This window comes from Trachurus trachurus (assembly GCF_905171665.1).
Source record: "Trachurus trachurus genome assembly, chromosome: 7".
Taxonomy (NCBI): Eukaryota; Metazoa; Chordata; class Actinopteri; order Carangiformes; family Carangidae; genus Trachurus; species Trachurus trachurus.
Genome location: NC_139901.1, coordinates 28,307,732 through 28,323,831, shown reverse-complemented (window position 1 = coordinate 28,323,831; position 16,100 = coordinate 28,307,732). Strand labels below are relative to the sequence as shown.

At 40.8% G+C, this 16,100-nt stretch overlaps 1 protein-coding gene across 6 annotated transcripts; it reads left to right on the top strand.

Annotated features, from left to right (window-relative positions):
- The first annotated feature begins 99 nt into the window (after nt 1–99).
- pou6f1 (POU class 6 homeobox 1) lies at nt 100–15,579 on the top strand. 6 transcript variants are annotated; one of them, XM_083975528.1, is made up of 11 exons: nt 100–115; nt 2,697–2,795; nt 4,277–4,457; nt 5,516–5,652; nt 6,823–7,048; nt 8,226–8,488; nt 9,011–9,139; nt 9,668–9,967; nt 10,692–10,827; nt 10,918–11,086; nt 13,400–15,579. In XM_083975528.1, exons 2-11 carry the CDS (start codon nt 2,742–2,744, stop codon nt 13,743–13,745), a joined length of 1,941 nt encoding a protein of 646 aa, XP_083831654.1. In that variant the 5' UTR covers nt 100–115; nt 2,697–2,741; the 3' UTR covers nt 13,746–15,579. The 6 variants fall into 6 exon arrangements, with proteins under 6 accessions (XP_083831654.1, XP_083831651.1, XP_083831653.1 ...); XM_083975525.1 differs by lacking the exon at nt 100–115 and adding an exon at nt 191–241; XM_083975527.1 differs by lacking the exon at nt 100–115 and adding an exon at nt 1,516–1,948.
- Nucleotides 15,580–16,100: the final 521 nt, after the last annotated feature.

The following is a 16,100-nucleotide window of genomic DNA, read 5'->3' as shown; positions in this document are numbered from 1 at the left end:
CGTAAAAAAGGGGTCTCAGGCAGCTCGAGCGCCCCCCTACAGGTCAGAGGCGGGAAGTGGCGCTTTTCTTTTTCCTTTTTATTTTTTAAAGAGAGATGGTAAAGTGTTGTTTCGGGTAAGAAAATTAATTATAGACCCATAGTCGTAATGATGGCTTTAAATGGAGTAATAAACAACCGAAGAAAATGAATCAATCGAGGAGGAAATGTACCAACTATTAACAAGGCAGGAAACGGAGCAGGTCAGAACTTCCCTTTAGGACCAAGGGGTTTTTAAGATTGCTACGGTATAAATACAATTCACTGATATTTATCAGTACCTACACTAGTACATAGCACCAATTAACTCTTAGTGGCTAGTTCGGCTTATTTACTTTTCTAAAATAAGAACAAATACAGGGTTAAACATGGGGCTGAAGTTGTACTGACTTTGGATAGTGGATGCATGCAATATTACACTTCCTGTGGATAAAGTTTACATCTGCAAACACATACCAGTTAACATTCATTATATATTTTTCTTTATACTGTTTTCAATAAAAAAATATTGAGGTATCAAACTTATATTCATTATGTAGAATAGACAAATAAAAAAATAAAAATAAAAACAGAATCAGCTTATAATAGAGAGAAAACTCGTAATTAACAGGTAATATCAATATTTATCTTATTATGTATTTACATTGCAACATCTATAAAGTGAAATACACAGCCATGGATTGAGACTATTAATTGTTGTTTTATGGTGATCAAACAACAGGAGACAGAATAACTTCTCATTAACACCAGTAACATTTTGTGGTACAACTGAGATGACAAAACTATAATTAGGCCTCTGTTTTTGCAGGGGGACTGAGTGGTCAAGGTCTAATTAGCCCATTAGCTCTGCTGTTGTCAGGAACAGGGAATAAACAACAAATACAACACTGAATATCACTCAATACAGATCATTACTCATTATAATAACATAATGTTGGTTTTCAACCTCATAAATAGCAAATAATTCATTACTTGACAAAACAGCCACAATATTTATTAGGCTCTGTTTTTTGAAGTGTTAAAATGCAAGAATTTATTCAGAAATAAATTCATAACCACATATTTTATCTTAACCAAGTCAACAAAAGACATAAAATACAGCACAAATGTCACGATACACAACCAGTGAGGGTTTAAGTCAGGTAGAAGGAATGAATGGAGCCATTTTTATTCAGCTTGTGATAAATTATCACAACAAATTATGACAAAATATAGGCTAATAAAATATGCCCCCACTGTGTCGTGCATAAAAATGTGGCTGTGCAAACACAACACTAACAGTTGTTTTTTTCTTCTTCTCACTAATCCTGCTGAGCTGTTCTCATAATTTTGCACAGATTCACAGAAGTAAACAGCTCATTTGTCATTCACACACACACATACAGTACTGTCATTTAAACAAAGAGCAGCATTAACACACACACACACGCAGTTGTTCGTGTGTCTCATCCATTATTTCTCTGTGTCAATGATTCATAGCAGCTCCCGGTGCTCAGCTTTTTTATCGGGGCACTTCCCCTTTAAGAGAGCCATGGCAGCTCTCAAGTCGAGGCAGACATTTTTCAATGCAAGATTTTTTTCTTGCATAAATTATGTTCATGACGTAGTGCAAAAGGCCAATTTTGTGGCAATTTTGTCCGACTTTACAGCTCAAATAGGATTTTGTGAGACACCTCGAGGATTTCTTTGATGACCCGAACTGTTGCAGAAAGAGCATCGTCATTAAATATTAAGAGAGAGGAGATCCTAACATTGCAACCCTCCTTATCAATGCAAATGCCTCTTTTGTGTGCAGTCACAGCGCCTGTCTGGGAGCTGAGATGAATTTTTAATTATGTGTGACTGAAACAAACTGTGACAAGGACCTTTATAAGAGCGGGGGATTACGGCAAATAAGCTGCATTTACGCGGTAAGTTGAATATAATAACCGGACTGTGTTGGGATCCTGCTGCTCGCGCGGAGCAGCGAAATGGCGAGAGGAAATGAGTTTTGGTTAATATGCAATGTTCGTAATTAGCATAATTTATATATTTATGATAAAGAGAGGGAAATACATAATATTCGGTCTCTAGGCACGGGTCGAGATGATTTCTGTCGCCTGCGCTCGGTGGATAGTGCCCGTCTCTCCAAAAGTGGCCGCCGCGGCGAGACTTTTATTGGCCGGGATGGGGGTGGGGAGCCCATCAACACCCGCTGAAGTTTTGACAGATCCTCGTTTCTACCGGGGCATTGCAGCAGGAAACTCGTCCTCTTCGGTCTTTTATCGGATCCGAGATGGATTTGAAACCACTTTACGTCCACGATCCGCGTGTTTTCATGATCACGCCGCTTTTTTCCTGCAGCACAAGTGCAACACAGTGTGGCCTGTTTATAGGCCCCTCCAAATAGTCTGGTCCTGCAATGACAGAAATAGCCATGATGAATAAAAAAGAGAAAACACAGTCCTCCTAGTCTCCTCTGCATGTGGGTCTGGGTCTGCAACCTGGATTTGCCCCCTTAAAGTGCAGGTACTAGGCTACATCTCCAATATAAAACTTTATATATTTCCTTTTTTTACCTGAAGTGGCTGCAAAGCTGCAAAACATATTTATAAAGATCAGGTAGAAAATTGAGGTTAAATCTTAAAAGAGTATTTTTTTTGTGTGTGTTTCACTCAGGATGACAGGCGGACAGTGACCGAGGTGGTGCAGCAGCAGAGAGCCATGAACTCCCAGGACCTCCCTGCCAAAGATGCCCCACTTACTGTCAATGAGCAGGTAACACTCACTCACCTGTCTGAGCAGCAGCGAGCCCCTCCCTCCCTTTCCCTCCCTCTTTCTTTCTTTCCCTCCCTATCTCCCTCTCTTTCTCACACACAGCTTGAACCGAACCCTGATAACTCCTGTTGTCTTCCAGCTCTGCTGCTGTTTGCTCCCGTCACCCTCCATGTGCCAGCATATCATGTCACACAGGAATGATTAACTCTCACTTGCAGCAGTTCATTCAGTTCAGTTTTTTTTTTGTGTGTTTTGATCGCAGCCTAATAATAATAATAATAATTCCTGCTGCTTTATGCTTGTGAGTTACCAGTTTTTAAACTGCCATGCTTGATAATTAATTGTGGTTTCTCTCTCTCAGTAACATTGTGTGTGTACTGTATGTACATAGACATAGTCAGCAAACAAAAGCAATGCTCTTCACGGAGGGGATTTTGAAGAAAGCATTGCTTGAGCTGCTTGTTGGCTGATGCTCTTATCATTGTTTTGTTGTACTCATGCTCTTTTCATTTTCTTTTTTTTCTTTTGTTTTGGTATTGTTTTTTTTTTTTTGTTCATTGTGTCCTAATATGTGCTTGGCTTCTCTGTTCTCCTTAGCCATTCACTGTCTGACTGCAGAAGTCTTTTTTCAGCCATTTAAATCCTGCACTTTGAAATTCCCTGCCAAAGACAACCAGGTATGCATCCTCCTCCTCTCTCCTCTCTCCTCTCTTCCTGCAATGTCTCTCTCTGCACTTTGTCCCTCCAGCCCAGGTTGTCTTGCTGCCTCTCCTACTTTCATTACTGCATACCATAAATCACTGGATGAGCCGGAAAAAAAAATCTGATTCACTACATGTAGTTAGAGGGAAAAATGATGAGGGGGATAAGTACTTAATTTAAACTTTCTTTTCTGACCCTTCAGGTTGCAGATGAAGTCTGACGATTATCATATTTATCTATAATAGGATTACAATAAAAACTTCAACCAAAGAAGTGCAGTAGAGTAGGCAGCTCCTCCTGCACTATAGTCTTTTAAACTATGTTATAGTATGTTATCAGAAGTAAAAACAGAACCACATATTTTCTCTAAACCAAGTCAACAAGACACAAAACTACAGCAGATGTGACACAATACAGTCATATATAAACAAAATATTCCTCCTTGTATTGTACATAGTGTATAGTGTAAGTCTGTTTCTGCAAACACAACAACATGAGCAGTTGCTTCTCAATAACCCTGCTGTGCTGTTTTCATTATGCTGCACAGTAAACCGGTTTAATTTCTCGTTAGACAGCAAATTGATGATGAAGGGGATAAATACTAAATTAAGACTTTATTTTCTGACCCGAGATGAAGTGAGTCTATAATCATATTTATCTATAATGAAACTACAGAAACAAAAAGAAAAACGTACACAACACAAACACAGCAGGCGGCTCCTTCTGCACTTGAATCATTGACTCTGATTTTATTTGTTTTATTCCCCATCACTGTGCAGGTCATTGTGATGTCCGGCCATGAGACTATTCGCGTGTTAGAGGTCGAGGTCGATGCGTCGATGACCGATGGGAAGAGTGAAGGCAGAGCCGAGGAGGGAGCGGCTCAGACGGCCGAGCAGTCGGAGGGTGGCGGCGGCGTCCAGGACGGCCCCACTCTGCCCCACAGCGCGGGGGGAGTAGGTAAAGCTTTACCAAATATCCTCCAAGATCCTCTATTTACCAAGATACCCCATGAGAGGCTGCTCCAATCATAGAAATGGTTACACTTCCTGTCTCCTAAACGGGCGTCTCGTGAACGTGTGTGTGGATTTATAGAATTTGTAGGTAGATGAAAGTGAGATATTTATATTTTCTTATGATAACATGAAATATTTACACTACTAACAGTCATATTTAGCATGACGAAAATTATTTAACCCTCCGTTGTTGTCCCCCTGGGTCAAGGAAGGAAGGAAGGAACGGCGAAGGGAAAATAAGAGGAAAGATAGAAGGAATGAGGGTCAACTGGGTCAAAAAGGAAGGAAGGAAGGAAAGAAAGATGGAGGGAGGGCACAGATTCGTTCAAGGAAGGAAGAAGGGAGGAAAGAAGGAAGGGAAAAGGGAAGGAAAGAAAGATGGGGGTATAGGGAACAGATCAGGTCAATTGGATCAAAAGAGGAAGGAAGAAGAAGTAAGGATGAAAGGAAGGAAGGAAGGAAGGAAGGAAGGGAGAAATGATTGTGGGAAGAAGGAAGGGAGAAAGGAAGGAAAGAAAGATGGAGGAAGGAAACAGATTGGGTCAATTTGACCCAGAAAGACAACAGGAGGGTTAAATAATTTTCACGGGAGTTCGCGGCCGTTTATTTTGAGATCTGTGTTGTTGAGACAGAGACAGGTCGTGAACAAAGTTCATTTTCGTGTCAAAATGTTCAGCTGAGATGTGGCTTGTGAAAAATGAGTTCAAAATGTACTTCAGTGACGGTGGGGCGAAAGGATCGACCATAATCTGTTGTGTTCACGTTCAATTTTCCCATTGGAGTCAATACACTCAAGGCGTGGCCGTGCAGAAACCCACGTGACATGTGTACAGGAAGCTGACTCGTCATGGGGGGTCTTGGTTTATATATAAACCGGCTTTGGCTTTACTTTGCTTGTATGCACATTACAATGACATAGGCTACTGTAGTAAAAAAAACACACGCACACACGTCAAATGTCAGTGAGAACCAACGCTGGCCTCTGCTCCTCTGCTCCTGCAGTGCTGGGCGAGCAGCAGGTGGTGTCTGTAGAGGCTCCGGCGCCCGCTGTCCAAACGCTGACTCCCGCTGTTCCCATCAGCGTGTCCATGCAGCAGCCACAGGCCGCCATGCCCATCACTGTGCAAGGCTGTCCACAGGTATGAACTCACACAACATGCACACACACACACCTTCAATATTCATCCTTTGTCATTAGAGAGAGAATATTCTAGTCAAAGTCAAAATCATTTATTAGTCTCCCGTGGAAGAAATTTCTCTCACAGTGCTGCTTCACAACAAGACAAAAACAGTACAAAAGAAGAGCTGCAGGAAAGTACTAAAAACATACAGTAAAATCATTAAAGTGCAATATGCCTCAGAGAGTACTAGTGGCAGATGTACAGACACACAAACATTCATACACATCATCACACAAGCTGCTCATTCATAAGTTTAATGGACAGTGGGATGAACGAGTTTTTGAGGCGATTGTGCCTGCACAAAGGGACTCGGTATCTCCTACCTGAGTTTGAGAGCACATATTCAGGGAGAAGTGCGTGCCTAGGATCTGCTAGAATAGAGTTTGCCAACCTAATGGTGGCCTGTTCAAACAGATCTTGAGGTGTACGTGGGACAGGGGAACCCAAGATTTTGCTAGCCGTCTTAACCAGATTAAGTATTTGAGATTTGTCTTTTACTGTGAGATTACCGAACTAGTGTGAAGTTTGACTTTTTTTTTACCTTAACAAAGTGTTTGAGATTAAGAATCACCGGCCTGACAAGTAATGAGGGCGAGAAAAAACCTCTATTTGCATTTCACCCTGTTCTGTATAATTTCTTGTCCAATATTCATGTGTCAGAGGGATTAATGTCACTATTGTCCCCCACAGGCGACTGTTGGGTGATTTAGTGAAGTCACTGACTGAGCCGGTCGCCTCCAGTTCATTGTGAATGTGAAAAACGGAGCAAATTTGATCCTAAACACCTGAACACATCGCCTGGGGACGTAGAGACAATTGGAGAGAAGTCAAACCAATACGCGCCAATGCAACAGCAAAATAAAACACAAAATATCATAAAAAAAGACAAAAGAAATTCAGCCGTGCAAGCACAGCAGAGATGGATTATCCGAGTCCAAAGGCAATGAAAGTTTTATTGCTACTACTACTACTTTAGCTTAGTTTTAAAATTGCCCCTGTAAAACACCAGAGTGACAGTAAAAGCAGATGAGGGAGGTTTTTAAGTTCCCTCTGAGAAAAAACATTACTCATCCATCCGTCACTAAATCCTGAAAGCAGATAATATAATGTTTCTCTCCACAACATCAGGTGCTCACCCAGGAGAGTCTGGCCACGCTGATGACGGGGATGATGGCCCAGACCGGCTCGCTGGGCCAGCCGCTGCTCATCCCGCTCAGCATGGCCGGCTCCATCGGAGGCCAGGGCAGTCTGGCCGTTCTCACCATCCCCACCACCAGCGTCGCCACTCTGCCCGGACTCGCCGCGGCTAACTCGGCCGGAAACCTCCTCAAGCTGCCCTTCGCTGGCCTCCAAGGTAAAAAAACAACACAAACTGTCTCTCTCTGCATTTAAAGTGTTACTTGGACGATATCACAGCTGACACAAAACACAAAACACACACACATCTTGTTTACTGTGTTCACGGTGACATTATAAGAGCTGCTAGTGTGCCTTATTAAACTCCAGTGTGCAGGCCATATACAGCCTATTGGGCTTTTTAATCTGGCTTATTGAATATTGGCAAGGCAGCTTTATTTATATAGAGTATTTCAACATAAAAACAAAACATTCAACTGTAAGAATTGGAAACGAGAAAAAACAACAAAAACATGAAAACATACAACAACAAAAAAGAGAGAGAGAGAAAATATATATATACTGTATATAATAAAATGAAAACTAATAAAAAAGAGCATATAATAAGAGTTTGTAGCATTAAATATTGATTTGTATTAAGACAATTACAGTAAGGGAACTAACTGCAAGTCCAAGATTAAGATTTAAAGTTCTTTGAAAAAGTTTAGCCATAAGATCATGAAAAGATAAATGTTTTTAACCTGGATTTACAAAATTGTCCAAATCAGAGCAAAGGCTGCAAACTTAGATGCACTGGCAAAAAGAGAGTGACCAACAACAACAACAACACGGCTCCCACTGAAACTGAATTTAAGTTTTCTTTTACTTTTAGCTAATGGTTTTTACATCCACTTTATATTAGTTGACACAAACTCTCTCCATCCGTCTTGATACCGGGCCGTCCGCCAAATTTTAAAACTCATTGTGGCCCCTGAACCAAAAAGTTTGCACACCCATTTTTTTTATATTTATATTTATTTGGCACAGTTAAAAATACACAAGTAAAAGGAACAATTTGATAATTTACAGTGCTGGAAGAGGTGAAAACTCAAAGAGCTTATTACTGTAGGTGCCTCCACTTATAGTTAACAATGAAATATACTGTAATGTCATTCAAAAAAAGAAAACAACATACAAATGAACAATCAGAAATACGTACATAAATGATAATAATAAAAGAAAAATTATCATAGTGGAAATTACACAGAGATAAACGATGGAAATATATGAATAAACAGGCAAAAAATAGTTTTAAGGAGATTACACAAAGAAAGTAAGCGTGTTCTTCCTGTCTTTCTGTCATGTTCTTAGTCAGTTTCCTCACATTAAACATCGTCCTCTGTTTTTCCCTCCAGCTGCCACGGTCTTGAACTCGGTGCAGCCTCAGCTACAGACGAACGCTCAGACGGTGTTCCAGCCTCAGTCCATGCAGCAGGTCCAGGCCGCCGTGCAGCAGGTGACTCAGGCGTCGCAGGTGAGCAGCGCCCAGGCCACGGTGGCGGCTCAGGTGGCGGCGGCTACGGCGGCAGCTCAGGCAGCCGCCACGACGACCGTGTCCCAGTCCAACATCTCTGTGGCGGCGCTGCAGACCGCAGGACTCTCCCTCAACCCGGCTATCGTAAGGATCCGTCACAGCGTCGTCAACTCTGCTCTGTTCACATTTGGCTCATGTACACTGCAAAAACTCAAAATCTTACCAAGAATATTTGTCTTATTTCTAGTCAAAATGTCATTTCTAGTCAAAACACATCTCATTCTACTTAAAAAAAGACTCATCACATTAAAAAGTAGCTTGTTTTTAGACACTTTTTACTTCTTTCAAGCATATTTTCACTTGAAATTAAGTAGAAAAATCTGATAGTGGAGCAAGTTTTTCTTTCTTATTACAAACACAAAACAACTTGCTTTCACTGGCAGATTTTTCTACTTATTTCAATTGAAAATTAGTTTAAAACAAGTGAAAATGATCTAAAAACAAGTTCTTTTTAAGTGATTAGTCTTATTTTAAGTGGGAAGAGATGAGTTTTGACTAGAAATTAGACATTTTGAAGAAACAAGACAAATATTCTTGGAAAGATTTTGAGTTTTTGCAGTGAGTGTTGCATGGTTTTATTTCCTGAGCTTTTTCCTCTCTGCTCAGATCAACGCTGCTTCCCTCGGAGCGCAGCCCCAGTTCCTCAGCTCCCTCGCCTCCACTCCCATCATCACCAGCGCCATGTCCAACATGGCCGGCATCACCAGCCAGATCATCACAAATGCCCAGGGACAGGTGGGTGCAATAAAAGAAACTGCTGCTTTTTATTCTATTTCTTGAACAATTATTATTTTGTCTTCCTCTCACAGCATGTGTCTTGTGGTATAAGATCCATGTACATAGAGCCATTAACATTCTCTGCAGGTTTTCATAAGTGATCTGTTTTGATTTGATAATCACACCCTCTCCAAGAACAATCAGTGTTTTCGTGTTGTGTTTCTGTTTCTGGGAATAAAGGCTCCGGCCTCCAGTTAACATCAATCAGCAGTGCTGCTATTTCAAGCCAGTGGAGCATAAGACAATTCCTGTGAAAACTGATTTGTCCCCTCAAACACTTCCATTACTCAGTCTTTCCATTATTGCAGCTCGTCGCAGTGAGAAGTGCAGTGTTAAATCATCAAAGACATGATTTTTATTCCAAGTGAACTGCTAATAGGACATTCTTTTTTCCCAGAATGAAAGGAGGAGTTGAACGTCCTATCTCATTGTTCCATTTCAATTATCTGTGTGTGTTTCTCCAAAAATGCAAAACAATATTTACAGGTTATAGGAACTCTCCCGCTGCTGTTGAACCCGGCTTCTCTGGCTGCAGGAGCTGCAACCTCCACGCTCCAGGGCCTCCAGGGCCTCCAGGGCCTCCAGGGTCTGCAGAGCCTCCAGAGCCTCCAGAGCCTCCAAGGCCTCCAAGGCCTCCAGGTCCAGACTGTAACCCCACAGCTGCTTCTCAACAGCCAGGGCCAGATCATCGCCACTGTAGGAAACGGACCGGCCACCGTCGTAACATCTGCTGCAGTTCTGCCCAAAGCTGCTGCTCCTCCAACGCTCGCCAAGCCCAACACACAGGTGGACAAACGTCTGTCATAAAGTGGCAAATTGGCCCATTGCAATAATCCCTATAGTCATAGCAGTAGGTTCGTTACCTTTAATTGTCGGTGCAAGCTGTTTTTAGAACGGCGGAGCAGAGCGGCGAGCTGCTCAGAGCTACGCTACCGATGCTAATGGGATTTCTTGGTTTCCCTCATCAAACTCATCAAATACACAATCCAACAACTCCAGAACGCTCTGGTGGACAAGTTGTGGCCTGCACATTCACCACGCTATGAGATAATAACACAACGTTACCAGACAGAGTTGTTTTAGAGGTAAATGCAGAGACTGCTTGCCGAAAAACTGCCCCCTGACAGGAACGCGCAGCGGTTTTGCATGAATTTCCCTCTAAAACAACTCTGTCTGGTAACGTTGTGTTATTATCTCATAGCGTGGTGAATGTGCAGGCCACAACTTGTCCATCAGAGCGTTTTGGAGTTGTTGGATTGTGTATTTGATGAGTTTGATGAGGGAAACCAAGAAATCCCATTAGCCTCCGTAGCGTAGCTCTGAGCAGCTCGCGGCTCTGCTCCGCCGCTCTAAAAACAGCTTGCACTGACAATTAAAGGTAACGAAGCTACTGCTATGACTATAGGGATATACAGTTTGACAAAATGTTGAACTATCCCTTTAAAGATATGAAAAGGACTGCCGCATTTATCAACGCAGCTTCATCAGAGACTATTCTGTTTCCTGCCAGGCTTCGGTAACGACTGTCACTCAGTCTCCGGTTGTAATCGCCCCGCAGCCGTCGGTCCTGAAGACGGCCACCACGCTCTCCTCCTCGGTGCCGATCACCTGCGGAGACATCGCGAAAGTGGGCCAGCTTGTCAGCAGTACGTATACACCTGCTTCTCCTCTCCCAAACATAGATCCGCTATAAGTAGGTGGATATTTTTAACCCGACTCTCTGCTCATAATCGTAGAACCGCAGCAGGTAGCCAGCAGCGAGGAAGGCATTAATCTGGAGGAAATTCGGGAGTTTGCCAAGAATTTCAAGATCCGCCGTCTGTCCTTGGGGCTTACGCAGACACAAGTAGGGCAGGCTCTGACTGCGACCGAGGGTCCGGCTTACAGCCAGTCGGCCATTTGCAGGTACATTTTTCTCTGCACTGTGCATGTCGCAGGGTGTGTGTGTGTGTGTGTGAGTGTGTGTGTGTGCAGTGCATTTGATGTGTGTGCTGCACTCGTTGCATTTGCATGAACACAAATTACAATCCTAATACTGCAGATGCAAACAACTACTCAGCTGCAGCATTGTCTAATTGCAGACATGCTGCAAGTAGGGATGTCACGATTACTTGTTTTCACAATTAATCACAGTATTAAACCAACGCCACGTTTATTTAATCGTAAACGTTCTTAAATACCGCCACTTTCCAGAAAAGATTACGTCATAACCATGTCGGCAGATCAGAGATGTGCGTGAGTGGTGAAGACTGATTCCCTCCAAACAAACGTATTTAGTCGATACCCACCCGGCTTTGTACGCCAAAGTAAAGCAAAACGCAGTAACTTGGTTAAATTACGTTAATGTCAATTTATCTTTAGACTATATTTGATTTTACACATTCATAGTGTAATAATTTAATATAGTAATCGTGTAATTTCTCTGACAATAATCGGAACAAGAATCCTATAATCGTGACATCCTGAGCTGCAAGTCAGATTGGTGTTTTTATATATAAAATGCATTTAGGGAACTCAATGAAGAAACTAAAATTCTTTCTACATAAAGACGAGCAGGTTCATGAGTTTAAAAATCTTTACCTGAATACATCAAAAAGGATTTTAAATGCACTATTTGACATTTTGAGAATATATTTGTTTACTTTTTGGCAGAGCGTTAGATGAAGAGATAGATACCACTCTCGTGTTGACCCATTAAATATACATCTACAGCCAGCGGCCGTCTGGCATGGCTTAGCACTCGTACCAGAGGGGAAACGGCTCTTACAGGTTAATAAAAATCCCTGTCAGCATCTGGTTTTTATTTGGACTAAACAAACAAACAACAGAACAACAAAGTAATCTGTGAACTGGTGGGTAGATTTTGTTTGATTTTATTTCCTCTGTTTCCTCTGTTATGCTAAAATGGCTGTAGCTCCATATTTGATGAACCATATTTAATCTCAGCAAGAGATTCGGGCTCTATTTCTTTCATGCATCAAAGTGGATGTGGTCAGGAAATGTAATGGTCAATTACATTTCCACTGCATAGGCTACATTAGATTGAAAAAAAAAAGATCTGTTAGTATAGATTGTACAAATTCTCTAAATGGTTCATGACCTGAAAATGGCATTTTAATATGAACAGCAATGGTCAGTAGTTAAGTCAAGATAATAATGAGACATCCGTTAGTCTGGCTAAAGCTTGAACTGGAATGCAAAATATATATAGAGAGCCTAAGCGGAAGCAGGAAGTAACGCTCGCCTTGGATCCTCAATTCGGAAAAAGTCTCCATGTACTGTAAGTGAACGGGAGTCAAAGTTTAAAGGGACAATGAGGAGTTTCTATTTGGTTATAAAAAAGTCTCACGTTAATGTGGATGAATCTACGCTACCCACACTTGTTAATGGCTCCATTTTCGATAAATATATAATTTTGTCTTTATCGTTATTTTGTTATTTTAATTAGTGGCGGAAATGCTGGGCGAGCCGACCAGCATTTCCTTGCTTTCGGTTTCGCGGACGCTGCCCGGCGGGTCATGAGAATAACCTCGCCAAATCGCCGTTTATGGTCGGAACTACGACGGTATCGGATCGTCTTTGAACCTCCGACTTTCATTATTGATGAATAAAAACATTCTTGGCAAGACGTCCGTCTTGCCCTGGTCCAAGAATTTCACCGTGCGCGCGGAGGCTCATGGTAAATGTAGTATGAGAACACTTCACTTTCCAAAACTCCTCATTGTCCCTTTAAAAAAAACATCACGTTTCATGCCGAGAAATCAGCAGTTTGTTGTAAAACTATTGTAAAATAAAATTCCGAAGAATCCGTAACCAGAAAGACTACAGGTTGCGTTGCTGACGTCACACACCAAATGCCGTATTTTTTGTGGGACACCAGAATAGATCTGAAGTCCGTAGAGCGTCTTCACACAAAATACATTCTTCCGTTGCCGTTTTATGATAAACTGATGATTTTTTGGCATGAAACGTAATGTTTTAAACAGGTAGAGATCATATTTTTTTCTCATGACACGATTCAATCGGATCACAAAATAAAATGTTGACTCTCGTTCACTTACATTGAGATTTTCTCCGAATTTAGGTCCCATGGCGACATTACTTCCTGCTTCCACTTAGGCTTTCTATTTTATAGATTATATCTGTTTCAATAGGGATTAAATTGAGGTATCGTGCCAAAAACAGGCACTTCAGATTGAAATTTCTTTCGTACTGCAGGTTTGAAAAGTTGGACATCACCCCGAAGAGCGCTCAGAAGCTGAAGCCGGTGCTGGAGAAGTGGCTGGCCGAGGCCGAGCACTGGAACCAGAAGGGCCAGCAGAATCTGATGGAGTTCGTCGGCGGCGAACCGTCTAAAAAACGCAAGCGGCGCACCAGCTTCACACCGCAGGCGATAGAGGTGCTCAACTCCTACTTTGAGAAGAACGCGCTGCCCACGGGTCAGGAGATCACGGAAATCGCCAGAGAGCTGAACTATGACCGAGAGGTTGTGCGAGTATGGTTCTGCAACCGGAGACAGACGCTGAAAAACACGAGCAAGATCAACGTCTTCCAGGTTCAGTAGCGGCCTGGCTCGGTCTCGGTCTTTTATCCTGAACATTTAATACAATAACACAGATGTAGATAGTGTTGTAAATACGATTTAACCTCCTTAAAAGGCTGAAAGAATATAAACTTTTTGAGAAAATGATGGAAATACAAGCCTGAAGTTTAACGAACGAGTACTGAAAAAACGAGTTATTTGTGTTTTAAAGGTGTTTATATGTTCACTACTTCTGTGGTGGGTACTAAGTCAAACTGCATGGTCCTCTTCATCATACACAGTGATGATAACATGTCGTATTTAATAAACATTTCAACTTTTATACAAGTGGTTTTATAGGATAATCTGAGTCGCTTAATGCGGATAAGCAGTGACTAATATTGAGTTTATGTCACTTTGGCTCAGTGATTCACATATTTGATATTTAGCCCCTTTATTTACTTTATATTTACATAATATTTGTTCTGCATGAGCAGCTCTCAAACTTAAGAGTTGAACCAAAAAACACATTGCAATTTGTGGACTCTGCAGCAAGTGTTTTGGGACAATCATCATTTTTGATATTTGACTGATAATCATAAAGACAAGTTAAAAATCTGTAGAAATTTCCTCTGGTTTGGCTTTGATCGGCTCTTATCAGAATAACTCAGTAGCTCAGGCGGCATGTCGCCCATGATGCCAACTTTAATTCTGTTTTTTAATCAAGTTTTCCTTTCCTTTCTCCACACAACGAGTGTGTGTGTTTGAGTTCACAACGGTCTCTTTTTTCTTTTCACACTTTCACTTGAATGTGTTTATAAAATACTCTGGGAGTATTTTGTATTTTCTCTTTTCACTGTTGTGGCTTTTCCCCTCAAAGACTTGACAGTGCTGCTCTCAAGTTTAAGTATGTTTTCAAAATAGGAGCTTAATTGGCCCATTATGAAGCTGATTTATAATCTCACAATGCCTGAAATGTTAGTGCCAGATGTTTTTTTGTTTTTTTTCTGGGGGGATATGCTTACTAAGCCTAATATCAATCAAATTGATTAACTGAAGTAATTACCTATTTTAGCCAAGGAAGGAGGTTTTGTGGTTTTAATGTGTTTTTTGAATTTCAGTCTGAATGAGTTGGAGGAGTGTTTGTTTGCATGTGAAGTATGGAGTTGTTATATTTAGGGGAAAAAAAAATACTGTTGCAGTTTTTATTATCTTGCCAATTCTTCTTTGCACTTTAGTGACAGCTGAGAAAGTTAAAGTGTTACAACTGCTATAAGTACGGTGCAAGGTTTCAGTTACGTTTGTTAAAGATTTTTGTTTCTTCATTGTAACGTTTGTTTTTTAAAACAGCGAGAAGCTTTGCTTTCCAAAATGTAGCAGTAATGGCAAAATTGCAATAATCAACTTGACAAACAACATCGAGCATTAAGATTATGTACTTTTTATGCAGATTTAAATGTAAAATTTGCTTATATGCATTTTTCACATCTCTAAATGATTTTATTTGACTATGTGAATGAAATGTTGAATGGGGCATTTTATGTTCCACCTCATATTTACCTTTCTGAATAGCAGTAGGCCTACGTTGCAGTGGACATACAAATGTCAAACCATAAAAATAATTAATATCACAAAGGTCTTGCTTTAACATGTGTTTTACCTTCATGTTTAATACGGGAAGACAACATATATAATATTGTTTATCATACTAAGATATCAATAGAGAAAAGAAGAGCTAAATTAGAATAATAAGATATCAACTTATCCATTTTTTTTGACTTCGCAAAGCACACAAAAAGTTCAGGTGTTCGGGAAAGGGAAAACAAGTTGGTTGCTTTTTGTCATTTTCTGTCGGATGAATCAAATAAAACATGTCTTTATTAATCACTCCTTGTTGTTCTGTGTTCATATATTTTCTGCCTGATTGTAACTACTACTGGCCTCTACAACAAATAGTTAGAGAATAAAATATCACTTCTCTGTACACAACACTTCTACATAGATAGATAGATAGATAGATAGATAGATAGATAGATAGATAGATAGATAGATAGATAAGATTCAAGATTAACTTTATTGTCCAACGAGTGGTACATTTTGTCTTGGGCTTATACCCCTAACGGCAGACATAAAACAAGTCATACAGGTAATAAATAGTGCAACAGATAGATAGATAGATAGATAGATAGATAGATAGATAGATAGATAGATAGACAGACAGACAGACAGACAGACAGACAAGACTCAAGATTCAAGATTAACTTTATTGTCTAACGAGTGGGACATTTTGTCTTGGGCTTATACCCCAAGTCATACAGGTAATAAATAGTGCAACAGTGCGATAGATAGATAGATAGATAGATAGATAGATAGATAGATAGGATTCAAGATTCAAGA